Genomic DNA, 17342 nt, shown 5'->3' on the forward strand with positions numbered 1-17342 from the left:
ATACTGCAAACATTGCCTCCTTTAACGACCCCCAATATGGTGTCGCTGTGTTGATACCACTGAAACTGAGACTTCATCTTTAGTTTTGGACTATCTTAACATGTAGACATGGTCTCGTATGGCACTTGATTTTCAAGCCTGCGTTCACTGAGGCCTTCATTTTTATTGCCCTGAAAAATGCTGTGGCAGCCTTAACTTCAGCTGTATCCAGGCTCCTCCCTCATACTTTAGATGTTCTGATACAGTACATAAGGGAACACCTCATGCATGTCACGTGTGGGTCTTGGTTCTAGCGCACCTTGTTTGCTAAAAAAAACAATAGTTATGTGACCACTGCAATTTCCTGGAATGATGTCCCGCCACTGTTCAGACTGCTACGGGGGGCTGTAGGATCATCTGCTTGTTGAGCAGCAACAAGCAGATGCCCCCCCCCCCCCCCCCCCCGGGCACCCTTTCCCTGCACTATTTGATTGACATAATGGTTTAGTGTAGTTTGATCTATTTTTAAAAATGCCCTTGTCTGAGAAGATGTTGTAGGAATTAAACAAGCTATTAGGTTTAACACACGGTTGAGGCAGTACTCTAATTTTAAGAAAGTGCCAAGAGGGATTTCCCATCGACCTTGCCTAATACTCCTGGTGGTTTCTACATTTTTGCAGTTATCTGTGGAATTCAAACTACTAGCAATGCACAGGAACGGACATAACTATAAGTCCCAGATAACAAAATAACAATGGTTTTGTTTTGAGGTTAATTCAATAACCGCACCTAGAAGTCTCTGCTGACCACCACCTGCTGCCGGCGCATCCTGACACAGCAAGTTGCTTCACCGTGGTGTGAGATTGTTTAAGCGACAGTGACTGGTGCACCTCTGTCTCTATGGAACAGAATGGGAGAGGAAAAACAAACAATGTAGACGCTGTGCAAAGGCCTCTCTGCATGACGGCGCTGAAAGCCTCAATTTGTTCTGCGTTTGAAGTGCGCCCAGTTGAGCCACGCAGCACTATTTCCAGGTCAGCGAGTGAGGGGGGGGGGGGGGGGGGCTTCATTAAAATGGGGCCCGGACAATCCAATTCCCCCCTGTATGGCTGAACATCCCAGTCACTTGCTTTCTTATGGGATCAAATTAGGGTTACATTTATTGTAGCTGTGCATCAACATATCTGATTGTGTGAAAACCTTTTGTGTAAATGCATTCAAATGTGTGATAGTGTACAAATACACATCAGGTTTGCAGTTACGCATCTCGCTGTTTGTAACATCTTACTGTTTTAATTGTGACCACCCATGTTAATAGAAAGTGTTGTAGGTATCTTTCGGTCAAGATAGCCCTCCTGCTAACTGAGAACAGCAGCATACATTATCCACTCCCCCTGTCTAACAGAAACACAAGGCTCCTTTGGCAGAAGCTTGGCCTGTTGGGATACTTCAACTCTCACACAGTTTACATTTGCCTGCCTTGAGTCTTGGAAACTTTCAATACTGTTTCCAGAATGTCTGAGGACTAAATTAGGTAGTATTAACCCACTGCTAGGACTTCTGTAGCAGCAACCCACTGCTAGGAGTAGGACTTATGTAGCAGTAACCCACTGCTACGAATTATGCAGCAGTAACCCACTGCAAGGGAGTAGGACTTATGCAGCAGTAACTCACTGCTAGGACTTATGTAGTAGTAACCCGCTAAAAGGGAGTATGACTTATGCAGCAGTAATCCACTGCAAGGGAGGACTTATTTAGCAGTATCCCACTGCTAGGAGTAGGACTTATTTAGCAGTAACCCACTGCTAGGACTTATGCAGCAGTAACCTGTTGCTAGGAATTATGTTGTGGTATTCCATCGCTACGACCACCCACTAGGACTTTTTTTTTTCAAAATGTTTGTTAATTTGCGGTGTCCATCCAAAGGGAGAAACGTTCTTCCGGCATGCCGCCAGCCGATGGGGTTTGTTTCGTTCTTCCTATTTCCCCGTCGGGTTGGCTGGACTGGCCGAAGGTTTGGTTGGGGAGGTGGAACCCAGGACCAGGCTGACCCACAGCCCTCGGGTGCTGAACCCCCGCGGGAGTCCTGCGTGGGGTCAGATAATCTGTGTGAACATACAGTGCCTGCATAGTGTATCGTAAGTGTCTCCAACTGTGTGTGTGTGTGTGTGTGTGTGTGTTTTTGTGTGTGTGTGTGTGTGTGTGTGTAGATGGTAGGTGATTATTAAGTAGGTCATGGTACAGGAGATATGCGGTGGACCTTACCTGGGGGTGTTGTCACCGTGACCCACAGTGTCATCTGTCTGTGTCTCTGTCTGCCACAGGCGTCCGTCTGTCCCCTCGTCTCCTCCGCTGTCCAAGGACCTGAAGGAGCCGAGAGGAAGAACAGGATGTGAGTGAGGAAGTATTTTATTTTCCAGCCAGAAACTCCAGTGCCAGCGGACGCCCTGGTGTTTGGGTCTGGTGATAGGGATGACACAGGCCTGCATTTGGCTTGAAAACCTAAACTGCAAATCAAATGTGAGCCATCGCTCTTCGAATGCACTGGGGTTCTTGTTGAGAGGGACACACCCAAAACAACAGTAAGCCCCCATCAGAACACCCTCAGTGGAACAGCTGGTGGGTCTGCAACATCTGTTGTAACAAACGTGTTTCTCACTCTCGTCACACATGTTGACATTATATATGTATCATTTATATATCACGTATGTACATGAGCGTGTATGTGTGTGCGTCGGTTTTTTGTGCGTCCATACTTCTCTTGAAGTGATTTCTGGCTAGTAGACAGGCTGGAGAGTTAACGCTGGTCATGATGTCTGACCTGTGAAAATATGTAGAGATAGCGGATGTTATGGAGAGATAGACAAAGATAGGCAAAGATATAGATGAGACAGTCACTTTGAAGTGACTCTGGGAGTGCACTCTGTCAGTGCACTCCCAGCTGAGCACCTCAACATGCAGCGTTGTATCAGAGCTGCCAACTTTTGCGTTTTGGCCAGAGTGAGATTCTGTAGAATCTTGTAATGCATACCTTATAGCAGGGTCCGTGGGTGTAAATGTTGAAATGGGGGGGGGGGAGGGGGGGGGGAGATCGGGATTGTTGATCACAGGGGGGGGGAGAGTTGAGAGTTGGCAGCTCTGTTGTATTGACATGTGATTATTCTTGTATCTATAATTGATAATAGTCCACTCATGGCACAAGATAACACAGTCGCACAAACACACACCATAATTGATAATAATCCACTCAGTGGCATGACAAAGTACACACACGCCCACACTCGCCCCTCCCCTTTTCCTCTCTCTTTTCCTACATCTCTATAAGACTAAATAAGTGCTTAACAGTTCTTCACACTTCAAGTCAAACCACATTTGGTACCAGACCAACATCTCAGTGAGAAGCTGTTCCGTTGTGTAATCTTCTCTGAGGTGGTGAGACGTTGGGGTCCCAGTGAGATCTAGGTGAGAGGTTACAGCGGCGCACTGCTGCATTTTCTTATTGCCCCCACACACACACATACACATACACACTTATATGCAAGAATGCAAGCAGACGCATGTACACACACACACACACACACACACACACACACACACACACACACACACACACACACACACACACACACACACACACAAAGAAAGAAGGAAAGATCAAACTCATCAAACAAATGAACGAACAAACGTTATGAAAGCATGCAAACAATCCAGCTCTAGATCATAAGCCTCTAGAATGCTTCATGAGTCACAGGGCTAGTTTAGCTAGCTCCACCGCGGGTACATCTCCCCCATATAAAAGGGTTTTACCCCACAGCTATTTTAGTGCCGGTTGGGCCCTCATTTGACCTAGACATTTTGCTCAGGTATCAAACACTCTTTTTGCCAAAGTTACATTTCAACAACTAATGAATTTAATCAATCCATCATATTCTTCCCTCCCAATGGGTGCGCACACACACACACACACACACACACACACACACACACACACACACACACACACACACACACACACACACACACACACACACACACACACACACACACACACGCAATCCTAACCTGCCTGTTCAGTGGTCTACTGGAAGCTCTTAAACCCATGAAGTTACCTGGCTACGCTCATACCTCAAGCGTAATATAAACACATTTATAATATGTTGGATGCAACTTCCACCCAACATTTTCAGTAATTTGCCTTCATACTGGAACTGGAACCGTTCCTCTCATTAATCTTAAGCATTGTAACTTACATTTGATAATTACTTTTGATTATTCAAATCTATCCTCAATATAATCAAAAAATAACATTATATTGGAGAATAAGTTCAAGGAAATTCCAAGGTTTTAGGTTGTTCTGGTTCAAGTCTTAATCACAGTTTATTATTCGTAGTTGAAATGATTTAGCTTGTAGCATTGGCTTTGGTTGTTGTTGTTAAATATCTCACAAATAGCATAAGATAATGGAACCCAAGTAATAACAATAACCTCAGCGAGGTTATAGTATAATGTGGCTTGACCTTCCATTGTTTGCCTCTTTGTTTGTAAAGTCAGCCAAATAGGAAAACATAATCATCAAGGAAGATGACGTCATTCATTACTCAGCAGGTGACTTGTCAATTGCATCATAGTAAACACATAATTAGAACAATTCAAAAAAGATACTGACCAGTCTCGCAATGTACCCAGGAACCAACGTGTTTCCACCAGAAGAAAACAATGAAAAGCTGATCGTTATGCTGCAGCCTTTACCATTCTCATTCTGCCCCAGCAGGGGTTCTTCTGACAACCAGAGATTTAACAGTATTCAGTTTCCAAATTCTGATGAAACGTGCTCGTTGGACAGTATGTCCTTACATGAAGAGTTCATGTACAGCATAACTTTAACAAACAGCTCCTTCTTTAAAGTTTTCAATGTAAAAGTATCAGACGGAGAGAGAGATGGCGAGTATGGCTATATTTAAAACTGAAATCTTATAGCGCTGCTTACCTTACCGCCCAACGGTTCAGCCAGCTGGATGGTCCTGTGTGTAATCGGACTGGATCCACCGACTCGCACGCGTCCAGGGAGTGAACACAAACCCCCGGGCTGCTCCCCACATCGGCTGCTCTGCTCTCCAGTGAACCCTGAGGGGGATGGATGCTGGGCGGAGGGAAGAGCGTTGGGATCGTGAGCGGGGGAGAGACACGGCTGACTTTATGCCCGAGAGCATAACTTTGTCCCCAGCAGAGTGCACATGCTCTTCCCTGTAGACATGCTCACCCCAACACATCCGCTTACACACACACACACACACACACACACACACACACACACACACACACACACACACACACACACACACACACACACACACACACACACACACACACACACACACACACACACACACACACACACACACACTTTAATTGTTAATTGTTAACTGAGAAAGAAGCCCTTGTCCTGCACTCACTGTCCGTTCTGGGATTACCAGAACGGACAGGAAGTTAACCTGGAAGTACCATCTTATTTCTCTGAAATTGTTTCAGTCGTGACACTTAAAATTGCCCTACATTCGATTTGTAATGGTTAGTGTAGTGAAAATAAATATTTTGTTAATTCAGAAAACCACATTCCGAACCTTCATGTAGAGATGAAAAAGCAAACAGAAAGAATAAAGTCAACAGCCACACTAGGGCTATGTGTTCAATCCCTACACAAACACAAGGATACAGCACATGCATAACCTTCACCTTTCGTTGGAACCAGTGGAAAATGCCAGTGTGTCCTCCAGCATCAATTAACTGATACCAATCTGTATCTGTGGTGGCATTTTGAAATGCCATCCCTCTTTAAATGTTTTAGCGTTGACACTGAACTCCAACCAAGGGGATTACAATGTGTTAGTCATAAACCTTGGCAAACTTTTGAATCTTGTACACAATAATACATTTACTGTGGTGAAGGTTCATGAAAGTCCCTGCGCGCCATCTAGTGGCCATCGGGGGAGAATAGCTCTGACGCTCCAGCTCCAACAAACGACGAAAGCGCTTACTATTTACATGCAAGTTCATAGGACGAAATGGCTGGTGTTCAAATGTATTTCCCTGAACAATTTGTCGGTTTATGCTCCATGATTCGATACATGCTAAACTGGTATGGGTGTTTTCACTCATCTTTCCATTTTAGGTCTTACCGTAGGCCTAGGATATGTGGCTGAAGTCGCTTTAACAGAACGCAAATGTTTACCATATTGTGGTCGAAATTTACTAAGTTCTTAATCTGTCTTTCCCGGCCCAGTTCATCAGATTACAGGTGAGCACTAAAATAGAGATACTCAGTCACAATTTCGACGAACCGAGTCATATTAATGTAGTTTATTTTCCATCAATTTGTGAGATGTATTTCCTCTGGCGGAAATTGGCTTCCATACTATGTGAAAAATCTCTGCAATAACACAAGCAATAATAAAATGACTATCAAGGCCGTATCTCAACATAAAAACATAGAAACACAAAATTGATCATCACATCTGACCACCAACAGTTTGGGGCGGGAGTTCAGGGCTGAACTTCTCTGAAGTGGGAGTCGCTGTGAAAGAGGAACGCTCTACAAACTTCCGGTTGCTTGTGTTCCTGTTTGCGCTAAACCCACAGGCAATGGAAAGCTAACGTTATGGGACAACTTTTGTGTCATTTTAAGAAAAACTAGGTTTCGGACGAGTTATGCAAGACAAGGTCAATAGCAGGCTGGGCGTTTCGAGGACATAACAGGTATGCCTCCGTGTCGTTGTGCGTGCTTCATCCTGTGCTGCTCACGAGCCGGCTTACTGTTCTACAGAACTGATCGCTAACCGTTAGCAAGGCCATCTGCTAGCGACTGAGCTCCTATGGACGACCTTGTGTTTGTTGATGAATGTGCACGACGTGCATATTTAATTAATTCAAATCAAATGAATGGCCGGAGAGCATGCATATATGTTGTCAATCAACTATCCGTGTTTTAACTGGTTAGAATAAGTCCTTATTTTCACCGACACTGGTGCTGTCAGCACCTGCCACTCAATATTCCCCCGCCCCGGCGCGTTCAGCCAATCGGAACATCTTTCCACCAGATTGACTTCACTTTCAGCCAATGGAAAGCTCCGTAATCTATGACATTCCTTACATCAAGGTTTAATCGAGCTGGCTTCTCTTTCCGGCGCAGTGCTCTGTGGATGCTGATGCTGAGGACGCCTGTATCCAGTAGAATCAGTTGACCAAGGCTCGCCAAGATGTTATATTTCTTGAGGCTGCAGCATTATGTTTGCGTGTATGTTTATGTTTATCTCGGCCTACTACTTTTGTTTTTCACCGGCCTACAGCAGGTTGACGCAGCCGCTGTAACGGAGATGGCCAATTTAAATTGGAAACCGTTCATTTACGGAGGGATGGCCTCGATTGTCGCAGAATTCGGTACGTGATGGACAAAAGCATTCGCATTAGCTGTTTTTCATGCTAAGATTTCATTTTGTTAATGCTTACAATAAATATACAGTTAATCATCACCTTGTATTTGAAAGCATCGCAGATCAGCAGAGAACCCTATACTTATGTTGCAGTTGATTTCAAGTACTTTACGAGATAATTGACCATGATGCATCACACATTTCAATTGCAGTTTGAGCTTGGAGTTGTAATAATGTCATAGCATTGCATACATATTTTCTTAAATAAGATTATACAACGCATAAGACAAGTTTTAATTTAATTTAATTACATTATTATCTTGTTTCTAAGTGTTATAGTAATGCTTTTCATGTATATTTTGTGTGAAGGACTATATATTCTTACCCCACCCAAAACATTTGATCAAAAGTAATCCTTGTTGCTTTTTATGTGACTACTGTGTAGGTTATGTTGTTTTGGTACACTTCTACAAAAATACATGTATTCTTGTAATAAGATAAGATAACATAATCCTTTATTAGTCCCACAGTGGGAAGATTTGCAATCCAAGATGAATTCCCCTTGCCAGCAAATAATTCGCTAGTTCCTCTTGTTTCATATATGTTACATGATTCATACATGCATGCATACATACATACATTCATATATACAAGCAAAGTTTATTGGTCATTAACGACTATGGTTTCCCTCCACAGGTACGTTTCCCATCGACTGCACCAAGACGAGGCTGCAGGTCCAGGGCCAGGCCCAGTACATGGAGGTCCGCTACAAGGGGATGTTCCACGCCCTGTACAGGATCGGCAAGGAGGAGGGCGTCAAGGCACTCTACTCAGGGTGATCAGCCAACCTTTGTGCCCATGCAATGTCTATCTACTTCTAGTTAAAACCACGTAAAAAACCTCTCACCGTTTTCAAGCACTAGCTATGGAGGAATCCTACCGATCTCTTAATGGCTTAAAATCCTCCCAGTCCCCTGCTGGCATTGGTTGTTCTGCTCCGGTGTCCGTCTAGGGCTAAAATTATACCCAGGGTATGACCACACATGGTGATTATACCAGAGATATTATACACGTCCAGTATGAGGTCCGTCTGGGTCAAACTCACTGACCGGTGCATCTTGTTAAACTCTTCAAGGGGGCCAGAAGGGGAGACGTGTTTACTAAAATAAATTCATGATTGTGTGAGCCGAAATGATTTTCAGATGTTCGTTCACAGGCTGCGTCAACACAGAAAACGCCTTAAACAAACAAGCTTATAATTAACAAGCCCATAGACAAATACAGTAACATATACATCTCAACCATGAAATCTTTAAGATGATTTCCGTACTATGTGTCCTAAACATACATGTTTAGGGCATGGTGAATGGTTGACGATAAACTACAGCAAGGTAAGAGGAATACGAAGCAGTACTAAAATTATAGTTTTACCACAGGATATTTGTTATGATATGTAATAGTTGCAGTACTTTAAATAGCAATCCTATTGCTATTGGATTTTTACAAAATAGGACTCTGATGTAACTCTACCTTCAGCTTCCTGCTGTTAGTTGATCACTCATATCAGGGGGATATCGGGTTTGTGTTGAAGCGTTGATATCAATTTGGGGTGCAAAGTTCCATCTTTATTATATTACTGATCCATAGACAAATGACAAAACATTTCTGGATTGTGTGTGAGCATGATCAGGGCTACACATTAAGGTTGACTACTGGGGTGTACAAGTACAATTTTTGCCACATCAAGATATTTTATGAGCCAGAAGTACATTCTGAGTACATTATGTAATTGACATTTCAGGGATTTACCTGCAAGTAGAACACATCATGAAAAGTCATTTATACGGCACTTTCTCTTGACAGGATTTCCCCGGCGCTGTTGAGACAAGCTTCGTACGGGACAATCAAAATCGGAACGTACAACACCCTCAAGAGACTGTTTGTCACCAATCCTGAAGGTGTGTTCCTTTTCCTTAAAGAAACAAGTACATCCTAAAGATAACTGTGGCAAGTGTGCATATGCAGGGTACCCTCAAAGGCATTACAAATTCTTGTATAAAATCTGCATACATCTTAAATATTTGTTGTGACGGTCGGGGGAACAAAAATAACAAACCCTTAACCGATAAATGTCCAACTTTAATGTATTTTATGTGCAATAGATATTTATTTGACTGCCGCGGCATGCACAAGCTGCGTTGACCCCTGCACTAGCGAGATAACTTGTTGTCAGAAAAGCAGCACTGCTGGGATAAACGGACAGAATTAGAACAAATAACAATTCAATTTAATGTATAGTCTCTAGATTGAGGACTGTCATTTACATTAAAGTGGTAAAAAGGTATAAAAAAGTATTACATTGAACATTGAAGTAAATGTTGTGCCTCTTTGGAAACCTGCCTGGTAAAAAATGGAATCAAGGCACAGCTTATTGCTTTGGATGGCTGTCTATCTTCACTATCTTCGCTATCTTCACAAGCTCTAACAGGATGTTAACACAATCTAGATGATCGCTGCTTATTGATTTGCGTGCTGCTTAGTCTCACAAATCAGACTTGGATTAATATCTAAGTCTAATGGCAGATGAGCTCAAATATGGGTAAACAAAGTAGTTTAAATTTCTTTCACTTCATTTTTGATGAGACTAATCATGGTGCTGGAAAAGAAGGATCTATAATCTCAATTGGCTAACACAAACTTGTCAGAACAGCAGTAGTAAACTGTAAAAAAGTTACTGTAAAGTTTTCAAATTAACACCGTGTAGACTGGCCACTGTAGAAATCCACTCTGTAACCAAGGAAACAAGGCGTAACTCCGCCTCTTGCAGTTTCTGGTTTCCGAGGCTCTGTGCGGTCTCCCCCTGAAGTTCTGCTATAGGGTTTGTACATCAGAATGCATCATGGGATTTTTGGTTGACGATACTCTGCCATATTGAGAGGACTCAAGAGAGTTATAGTACTGTCGAATCCTAAATCAACGTAAATAAACCATTACCTAGGCCAATAAATGTTTTTCCATGTCTCCCGGGAGAAACACTGGCCGTTTCAAACACAACAATCTCTCCTCATAATGAGAAATGATTTCACAAGTCTTTCCTAAACATTGACCAAAAAAAGACTACTATGCTTGCAAATTGGAGACAGCCATTGCGATGTACAAGGCCATAACACAGTAGGGCTGCTGGATCTCATAATGCTAGACAAAATCAGTTTCCTTTGCTCATTCTGCTGGTGCAGTACATGCACAAGGTGCAGAGAGGCTACTGTATGAAGGAGGCATTGTGGCATTGTCTCTGGTTCATTATGACACAATAATCGAAACCAAGGTCATGCCCCTGAAATCATGGTGGTTTTCAGTGTAAGCATACTCAGGGAAACCACAGCCTGAGCGTTTCCTTTTTGAATAGAGTCAGTGTGGTGTTCAATCCTGTATGACGGATATGGATCTGAGTTGGAAGTTGGAGAGAGGATGGAGAATCTGTTCAAAGCAAAAAAATATTAAATGTTTCGGTCTCTGTTTGGACACCTTGTGCTAATGTTTGCATGTTATGTCTCTCACTTTATATTTGTTTGCTAAGCAGGTTGTGGTAGAGGGGTTGTCAGCATGGGTGGCACCATGATGCTGCTATTTAAAAACTGGTGTGGGTTCCTTCTTTTACACTACTTGCATTATCTACATAGGCCACTAGAGGGGGCTAGCGTTCTTCCATTTAGGTGCGTTAATTTGATTGTCATCCTGATCATAACCTATAGAAAACCTATTTAAACCCTGTTTTAATATTTTCATTCAAAACGAAGAATGTAATCTTCATGGTGAGTTTGAGTGCGTGCGTGTGCGTGCATGTGCGCATGTGCGTGCGTTGGCGAAACGTGTATCCGGTGTCTTCCCTGGCAGATGAAACCATGGTGATCAACGTGTTCTGTGGGGTGGTTTCCGGAGTGCTGTCGTCCTCCATGGCCAATCCCACTGATGTCCTCAAGGTCATTCTCCACGCACTTCGTTACATTTACAAACCGCAGTGTGGGGTACTAGGAGGCTGCTTGGGCTGTCACACTGGGGTCGTTTCCAATTGCTGAACAATGAATGAGAAACAGAAACACTAGACAGTAGGCTGGAAAGAGTTGCGTCTATTATGCATGTGTTGTGTGAGGATCTGTACTGATCTTCAGTCACTTTAATGGCAGCATATTTTGTGTAATAATTTGGTTATAACTATTGATGAATGGATTAGTCATACAATTAATATTGCCACATCCGAAGCGTTGTTCTCACGTGCATGTTATTGGTTTTAACTTGATAATCACCACTTATTTATGGGACTACATCCTCAATGATCACCGCGTGCTCTGCCTGGCCGTTTCAGATCCGCATGCAGGCCCAGGGCAGCTTGCTGCAAGGCAGCATGATCTCCAACTTCGTCAACATCTACAAGACGGAAGGGACCAGGGGGCTGTGGAGAGTAAGTTGTGTTCGGGATCATATCTCGAACAAACGCACTGGAAATTAAACTCAATCCAATGTTTAAGTCTGGATGGAACTGGAATCATGATGTGTGGTCACATGGGCGTTCCCTTCTCCCCAGGGGGTGATTCCCACGGCCCAACGGGCGGCCATCGTCGTCGGAGTGGAACTTCCTGTCTATGACATCACGAAGAAGCACCTCATCAGCTCGGGCACGATGGGAGACACCATCTTGACACACTTCATGTAAGCCTTTTATTTTGGTGTTCTGCGGCTGATCTTCTGGTGTTAACGCTTTATGAACCGGGAGGCAGAGGATTGATCCTATATTGTGTATCACTGCCATTTCAACTGCGCTTGCATTCTCAGAGTGTTGAGTTGCTGCAATGACGGAACAACCTCGTACCAAACGTTGTTCAATCCATTTGTTTCAAAAAACGTAAACAATGGGTTATAATCGTGCCTTGAGACACATTATTCAAAAGTGATCCCTCACCTCTGAAAGTGTACCTGCTTCACGTGGTTCCTGTTTGTATCCATGTCACCATCAGCTCCAGCTTCACATGCGGCCTGGCCGGGGCGGTGGCGTCCAACCCGGTGGACGTGGTGCGCACGCGCATGATGAACCAGCGCGCTCTGTCGGGAGGGCCGGCCTACAAGGGCACGCTGGACGGCGTGATGCAGACGTGGAAGAACGAGGGCTTCTTCGCCCTCTACAAGGGCTTCTGGCCCAACTGGCTGAGACTAGGCCCCTGGAACATCATCGTATCCTTACCGGCGCAGGGCCCACGGCCCCCTGGGGCGCGGCTCTCAAGCGTTTGTTTGGGGGGGATGGCTTCTGTTTGTCTAGCGGTGCTTCATAAGGTGGGGTCTAAGGGGACAGGCCTGGAGGCTGATCTGAAGGACTTCTTCCTAGCCGCTATGCAAATTTAGATCCTAGATCCATTTACTGCCCTCCTTTGGTAATGTTATTTTTTGAATGGAAATAATAGTGACAATAATATTAATATTATTAATAATGTGTATGTTTATGTACATAATGTGGTTGTTTAAATTTAACGTCACAATGAGTAAAATGGAGCCCCTCCCAATTGCTAGGCAGGGGACTTTCAGAATTCAAAACTCTATAACAGTTTTGTGTCCACTGTAATTTGCTGTGCAACTGTGTGACTCAAATGAGCGTCACCAGACTGGCCGGGTGGGGCTAATGGGAGGGGTTTTGGGAGTGTTAACAAAGGGAAAGGTACAGGCTGGCAAGACTTTTTTGTTTATCTATGCTAAGATGTGATTTCATTGATAACATTATTGCAATCATTATCGATCAGCATTGACCACTGATGTGTCCAGGTCATTTAAAGCAACGAGTTGGATTAAATGTCACACATTGCGACTATGAAAAAAATGATCCATTTTTTAGTATCAGTGCTTAGTTTACATTCACCATCCAAAATGCAGCCAACGGCTTGACCTTGACGGCGTGCCCCAGTTCTTCATCACCTTCGAGAAGCTGAAGCAGATGCCGTTGTAACGCCGGCCCCCGGCGGGACTCTCCTTTTTAACCATGAAGCCTACAGTCTACAGGGGCAGTGACGCCGGCCCCCGGCGGGACTCTCCTTTTTAACCATGAAGCGCGACTGTTTGTTCACGTGGTGGGTGCGTGTGTAAGGAGCCCAACCACTGGCATGTTCCTGATGTTGCCCCCCCCCCTCCCCTCCCAACCACCCATCCCCCCCTCACCGCACTTCCGGAAATCACCAGCGCCTGCACACACTCACCCCCCCCCCCACCCCTCCAAAAACAACACGTTGATTAAGAGTCTGCTTTCGTGTTTACTTTCTCATCACGTATTTTATTTATTTATGTGTGCGGTGGTTTGAAAGCGGTGCAATACTATCGACTGTTTGTTGTTTGTTTTTCACTCTGATCATTGTCGGCTAACACTGAGCAGGCAGCTAAGGGTCAGGCTGAACAGAGGAGGCCATCCCAGAGCGGACCAGATGGTTGTATGTACCGCTGCACAGCCCGCCCTGCTCGTTATAGTGTGTGTTTCCGTTCTGCTGACCAAAGGGCTTGTCTGCTTTGGTTTGGGTTTACTTGATGTCTTGGCATTAGCTTTATGTCAAGTCTTTTATGAATGTACAATATTTTATTTTTTTTATAGTTACAACTTAGGAATGGGTTCCTGGCAACCGAAAAGTAAAAGTGTCTGTACGGTAAAAGCTGTCTGTATAGACAAACTTCAACTCACCAGTTTTGTGTGTGTGTGTGTGTGTGTGTGTGTGTGTGTGTGTGTGTGTGTGTGTGTGTGTGTGTGTGTGTGTGTGTGTGTGTGTGTGTGTGTGTGTGTGTGTGTGTGTGTGTGTTGGCCAGCACCTGATTGCGTGGGGTGTTTTGCACTTTAGCTGAACTGTTGTTGACTGTCGACGAGGCTCCCGACACTTAGGTAACCACTGAAGGAACCACTGATCACCAGGTGTGTCCCTCCCACTGTTCACCACGGAGACACGCGGGGCAGGGTGTGGTTCTGGGAACAGTTGCAGTTGGTGTTGCAAGCGGATAGTTTTTTAAAGTCTCACTATCTTTTCACTAGAACCGACATGGCATTCCCACAAAGCTGTATGTCCATACTCCCGAAATCCAAATTCCTACCAATATGCTTTTTTTTTGGAAATTATGATTTGTAGTTTTACTTTAATATTGCTAAAATGATCAATGAACAATAGTTTTCTTGAAAAAAAAAAAAAAAAAAGACAAGGTTAATGGCATGACATTGGGATATTACATTGATTTAACAAATTAAGGCTCTCTGTGAGCCTATAAATATACATATGCAATTATGCATTATTCATGATTTGTCTTAAACTTCCTAAATTCCTCATATGACCAACCCAGAATCCTTACCAAAGCAACCTACCACTGCAATTTACTTATTTGTAGTCTTTTGAAAATCTCAGTTCAGTTCAGTTCTCATCCATTATTTGCAGAAAATCATACGGTGTTGAGGTTCAGACCACAACATTATTCTGCTGTCGTTGCTATTAGCATTGACTCTGTTTTCCATCCACACATATTACTGGATGACATGTATTAAGAGGAACTTTGCATCTACAAATATTTGTGTGAGTAGTTTTGACAAAATACAAACAGGTCAGTATTGCGTGTCAAGGTGTGCAGTTAGAAAGTGGCCAGGGAACGGATTAGGATTATTATTTGTATATTCTTCCTGGCTCATGGGGCTCCCATATGTTAGCCTGCAGACCATGCTGATCACGTTCACATTCTGAGTTCACATGTCAGGATGATCTCCAAGCTCCCCATATGTAAAGCGCCTTGGGTCCTGAGGGCTATAAAAAGGGAATAGTGTATTATTATAACTATTAACAACAATTGGCAACTATTGGTTCATATATAATAATTACTGCCACCTTACAAAAACATGACAACTTAAGAATGTGAATCTTCATTGTTACTGATTGTTCAGGTCAACATATATTTGTACTGGTTTTATGTTGCAGTGGCTCCTTTTGGAGTCCTTTTTAACAGTACATTTATTTTTATGATTACTGTTTGTATCATGTTGGAGAACAACTTTCAGTGTCATGCCGGTATTTCTGAGAAGGCTTCTCTTCCCCGTAGTTGAAGACTAGAGACTAGAGGAAAATATATTATTTAGCCTGAGGTCTGAATATGCATTACCTATTTTGAGCCTTGTATATTACACTTGACTTGCTTCCTGCTTTAGTCTCAATGCTATTGGATGAGACCGTTTCATTGTGCTCTAACCCAGCCAGATTTCGAACTGATTTCATGTAATGTCACTTTGTTACTCGTTCACACATCCTTTCGCAAAGAAACAACTCTTCAGGCTAATATAGGAGCTAAATGAATGAGGTAATAACCAATTTGTTATAGGAGTGTCTCTGAGTATGGTCAACAATCTTCAATCAGGTTCAACCAAGTCAAGTACAAGTTATGGTCTGCTGCCTTCATCAATTGTATGCTCTGTGCATCCTTACACACATGCACACACTTGAGATGATTGGTGTGTCAGGATGAGCAGCATACATTTCTGTTGTGCCAAATTGAACAGACATGCTCCTCGAAAGAGCATATCTGTTTATAAGTAGCCAATGGAAAATATTTGTAACAAATGTTTCCTGATTATTTGGCTGAATGACGCAATTGTGTATCTTATAACAGCGGCATTTGTGTTTAGTGTTGTGCAAACAGCTGTTTGTTGTGTTGGCTTCTTATATTTTGTAGATTTTCTATGATTTTATTGATCATTTACAATATCCTGACTTCAACATTTTCAAGTTTTTAATGTTTTTAATGGTTTGTCACAGCTTGATTTGTGTAAAATTGTGTATACGTGCAGAACCTGGAGATTTAAACCAAAATGGATACACAAAGTGCAGTTTATTGTTGACATGGCCATTGTGGGAGAAAGGTTGCGTGTACAAAATGTACAGTCCTGGGACTTGCTTTTCTGTCTTGCAAAATCCAGGATATTTTTCACGTTGCACATAATATTTGGTTTTACACGTACACAAGTTTTATTCGATTTTTTTAACTTGTCTTTAAAATGTACATTCAGTTCATCATGAAATGTCTGTTTTAAATGTGGTGTTGATATTTGCTTTGGTTTTACAATAGGTACTTTATAAATTGTAGTCTTTTTCAGATTACAGATCTTCGTATTTATTGTGTACCTCACTGGAATACCCACGTTTATGAATGTAATCTAATTGCATTCTTTTACTGATTCTGATAACTGATTTGTATCAATTGCTTTACATGTATGTGTATGTCTACTCTACCGATCCAAATCGAATTAGTCCAAACAAACGATGTGGTCATTAGGCATTTTCTCTTTTACAATTGGATTACTCTAGTACAGTTTTTTCAATCTTCCACACCTCTTTGACAACAAACATAATTGTTGATGTTATTACCTGCTTGGTGTACTTAGTTATACAAATCATTCACTCTAGTGTCTCCTACTCGCCCTTTCTTGGCATGACGACTCAGCGTTTTGCCACCCCTTACAAGTTCATGTGTAGAGAGTTGGCCGGTACATTTCAGCTCCACCGCACTTTGGCAACATGTCCATTGAACTACTGTTTATGTCACCGTTCCCTTCCGGTTGTTTGGGCATGGCTTGGTATGGTTGAGATGATGTGTCAACTATTATTTTCCCTTTTGCTAGTTTGTTTGGCTTCATATAAAATACATGTGGGCCTTCTGTAATAAACTATATTCACTTATGGTTTTCATATTTCACTTGTCCTTTTTTGATCATCCAGGCCTATTTACCCTAATGTGATTCTTAGAACCCTTCGACCAGCTGGCTGTAACAGAAAGGAGTGTCAAAATAATAGTTTCGTTATTATGATTGTTTTATGGTTATTGCATAGGCCTACTTGACGGTAAGGCATACATCAATGAGTTTTAAACTGCAGAGGTTACCCGACA

General features: G+C 42.8%; 1 protein-coding gene and 1 long non-coding RNA gene across 3 annotated transcripts; one reads left to right on the forward strand and one right to left on the reverse strand.

Moving 5' to 3' along the window:
* Positions 1-1121: 1121 nt before the first annotated feature.
* Positions 1122-5195, reverse strand: LOC311353972. Its single transcript, XR_014637161.1, has 4 exons — positions 4967-5195; positions 2736-2800; positions 2245-2343; positions 1122-2065 (listed from the first exon to the last, which is right to left on the reverse strand). It is a non-coding gene; the product is annotated as an uncharacterized lncRNA (long non-coding RNA).
* A 1403-nt stretch (positions 5196-6598) lies between these two features.
* On the forward strand, positions 6599-17148 carry slc25a14 (solute carrier family 25 member 14). 2 transcript variants are annotated; one of them, XM_084474499.1, is made up of 9 exons: positions 6599-6732; positions 7323-7413; positions 8103-8241; positions 9270-9364; positions 11301-11386; positions 11770-11865; positions 11989-12113; positions 12419-12632; positions 13354-17148. In XM_084474499.1, exons 2-9 carry the CDS (start codon positions 7350-7352, stop codon positions 13393-13395), a joined length of 861 nt encoding a protein of 286 aa, XP_084330625.1. In that variant the 5' UTR covers positions 6599-6732; positions 7323-7349; the 3' UTR covers positions 13396-17148. The 2 variants fall into 2 exon arrangements, with proteins under 2 accessions (XP_084330625.1, XP_084330624.1); XM_084474498.1 differs by having other exon boundaries at positions 6687-6732; positions 7166-7413.
* The last annotated feature ends 194 nt before the right edge of the window (positions 17149-17342 follow it).

This window comes from Micromesistius poutassou, assembly GCF_964030765.1.
Source record: "Micromesistius poutassou genome assembly, chromosome: 10".
Lineage (NCBI taxonomy): Eukaryota > Metazoa > Chordata > Actinopteri > Gadiformes > Gadidae > Micromesistius > Micromesistius poutassou.

Coding starts and splice junctions, on each gene's coding strand:
- slc25a14 (XM_084474498.1), top strand. CDS start 7,233: ATGTTATATTTCTTGAGGCTGCAGCATTATGTTTGCGTGTATGTTTAT. Junction 8,242..9,269: donor GTCAAGGCACTCTACTCAGG/GTGATCAGCCAA, acceptor TTCTCTTGACAG/GATTTCCCCGGCGCTGTTGA. Junction 11,387..11,769: donor ATCCCACTGATGTCCTCAAG/GTCATTCTCCAC, acceptor TGGCCGTTTCAG/ATCCGCATGCAGGCCCAGGG.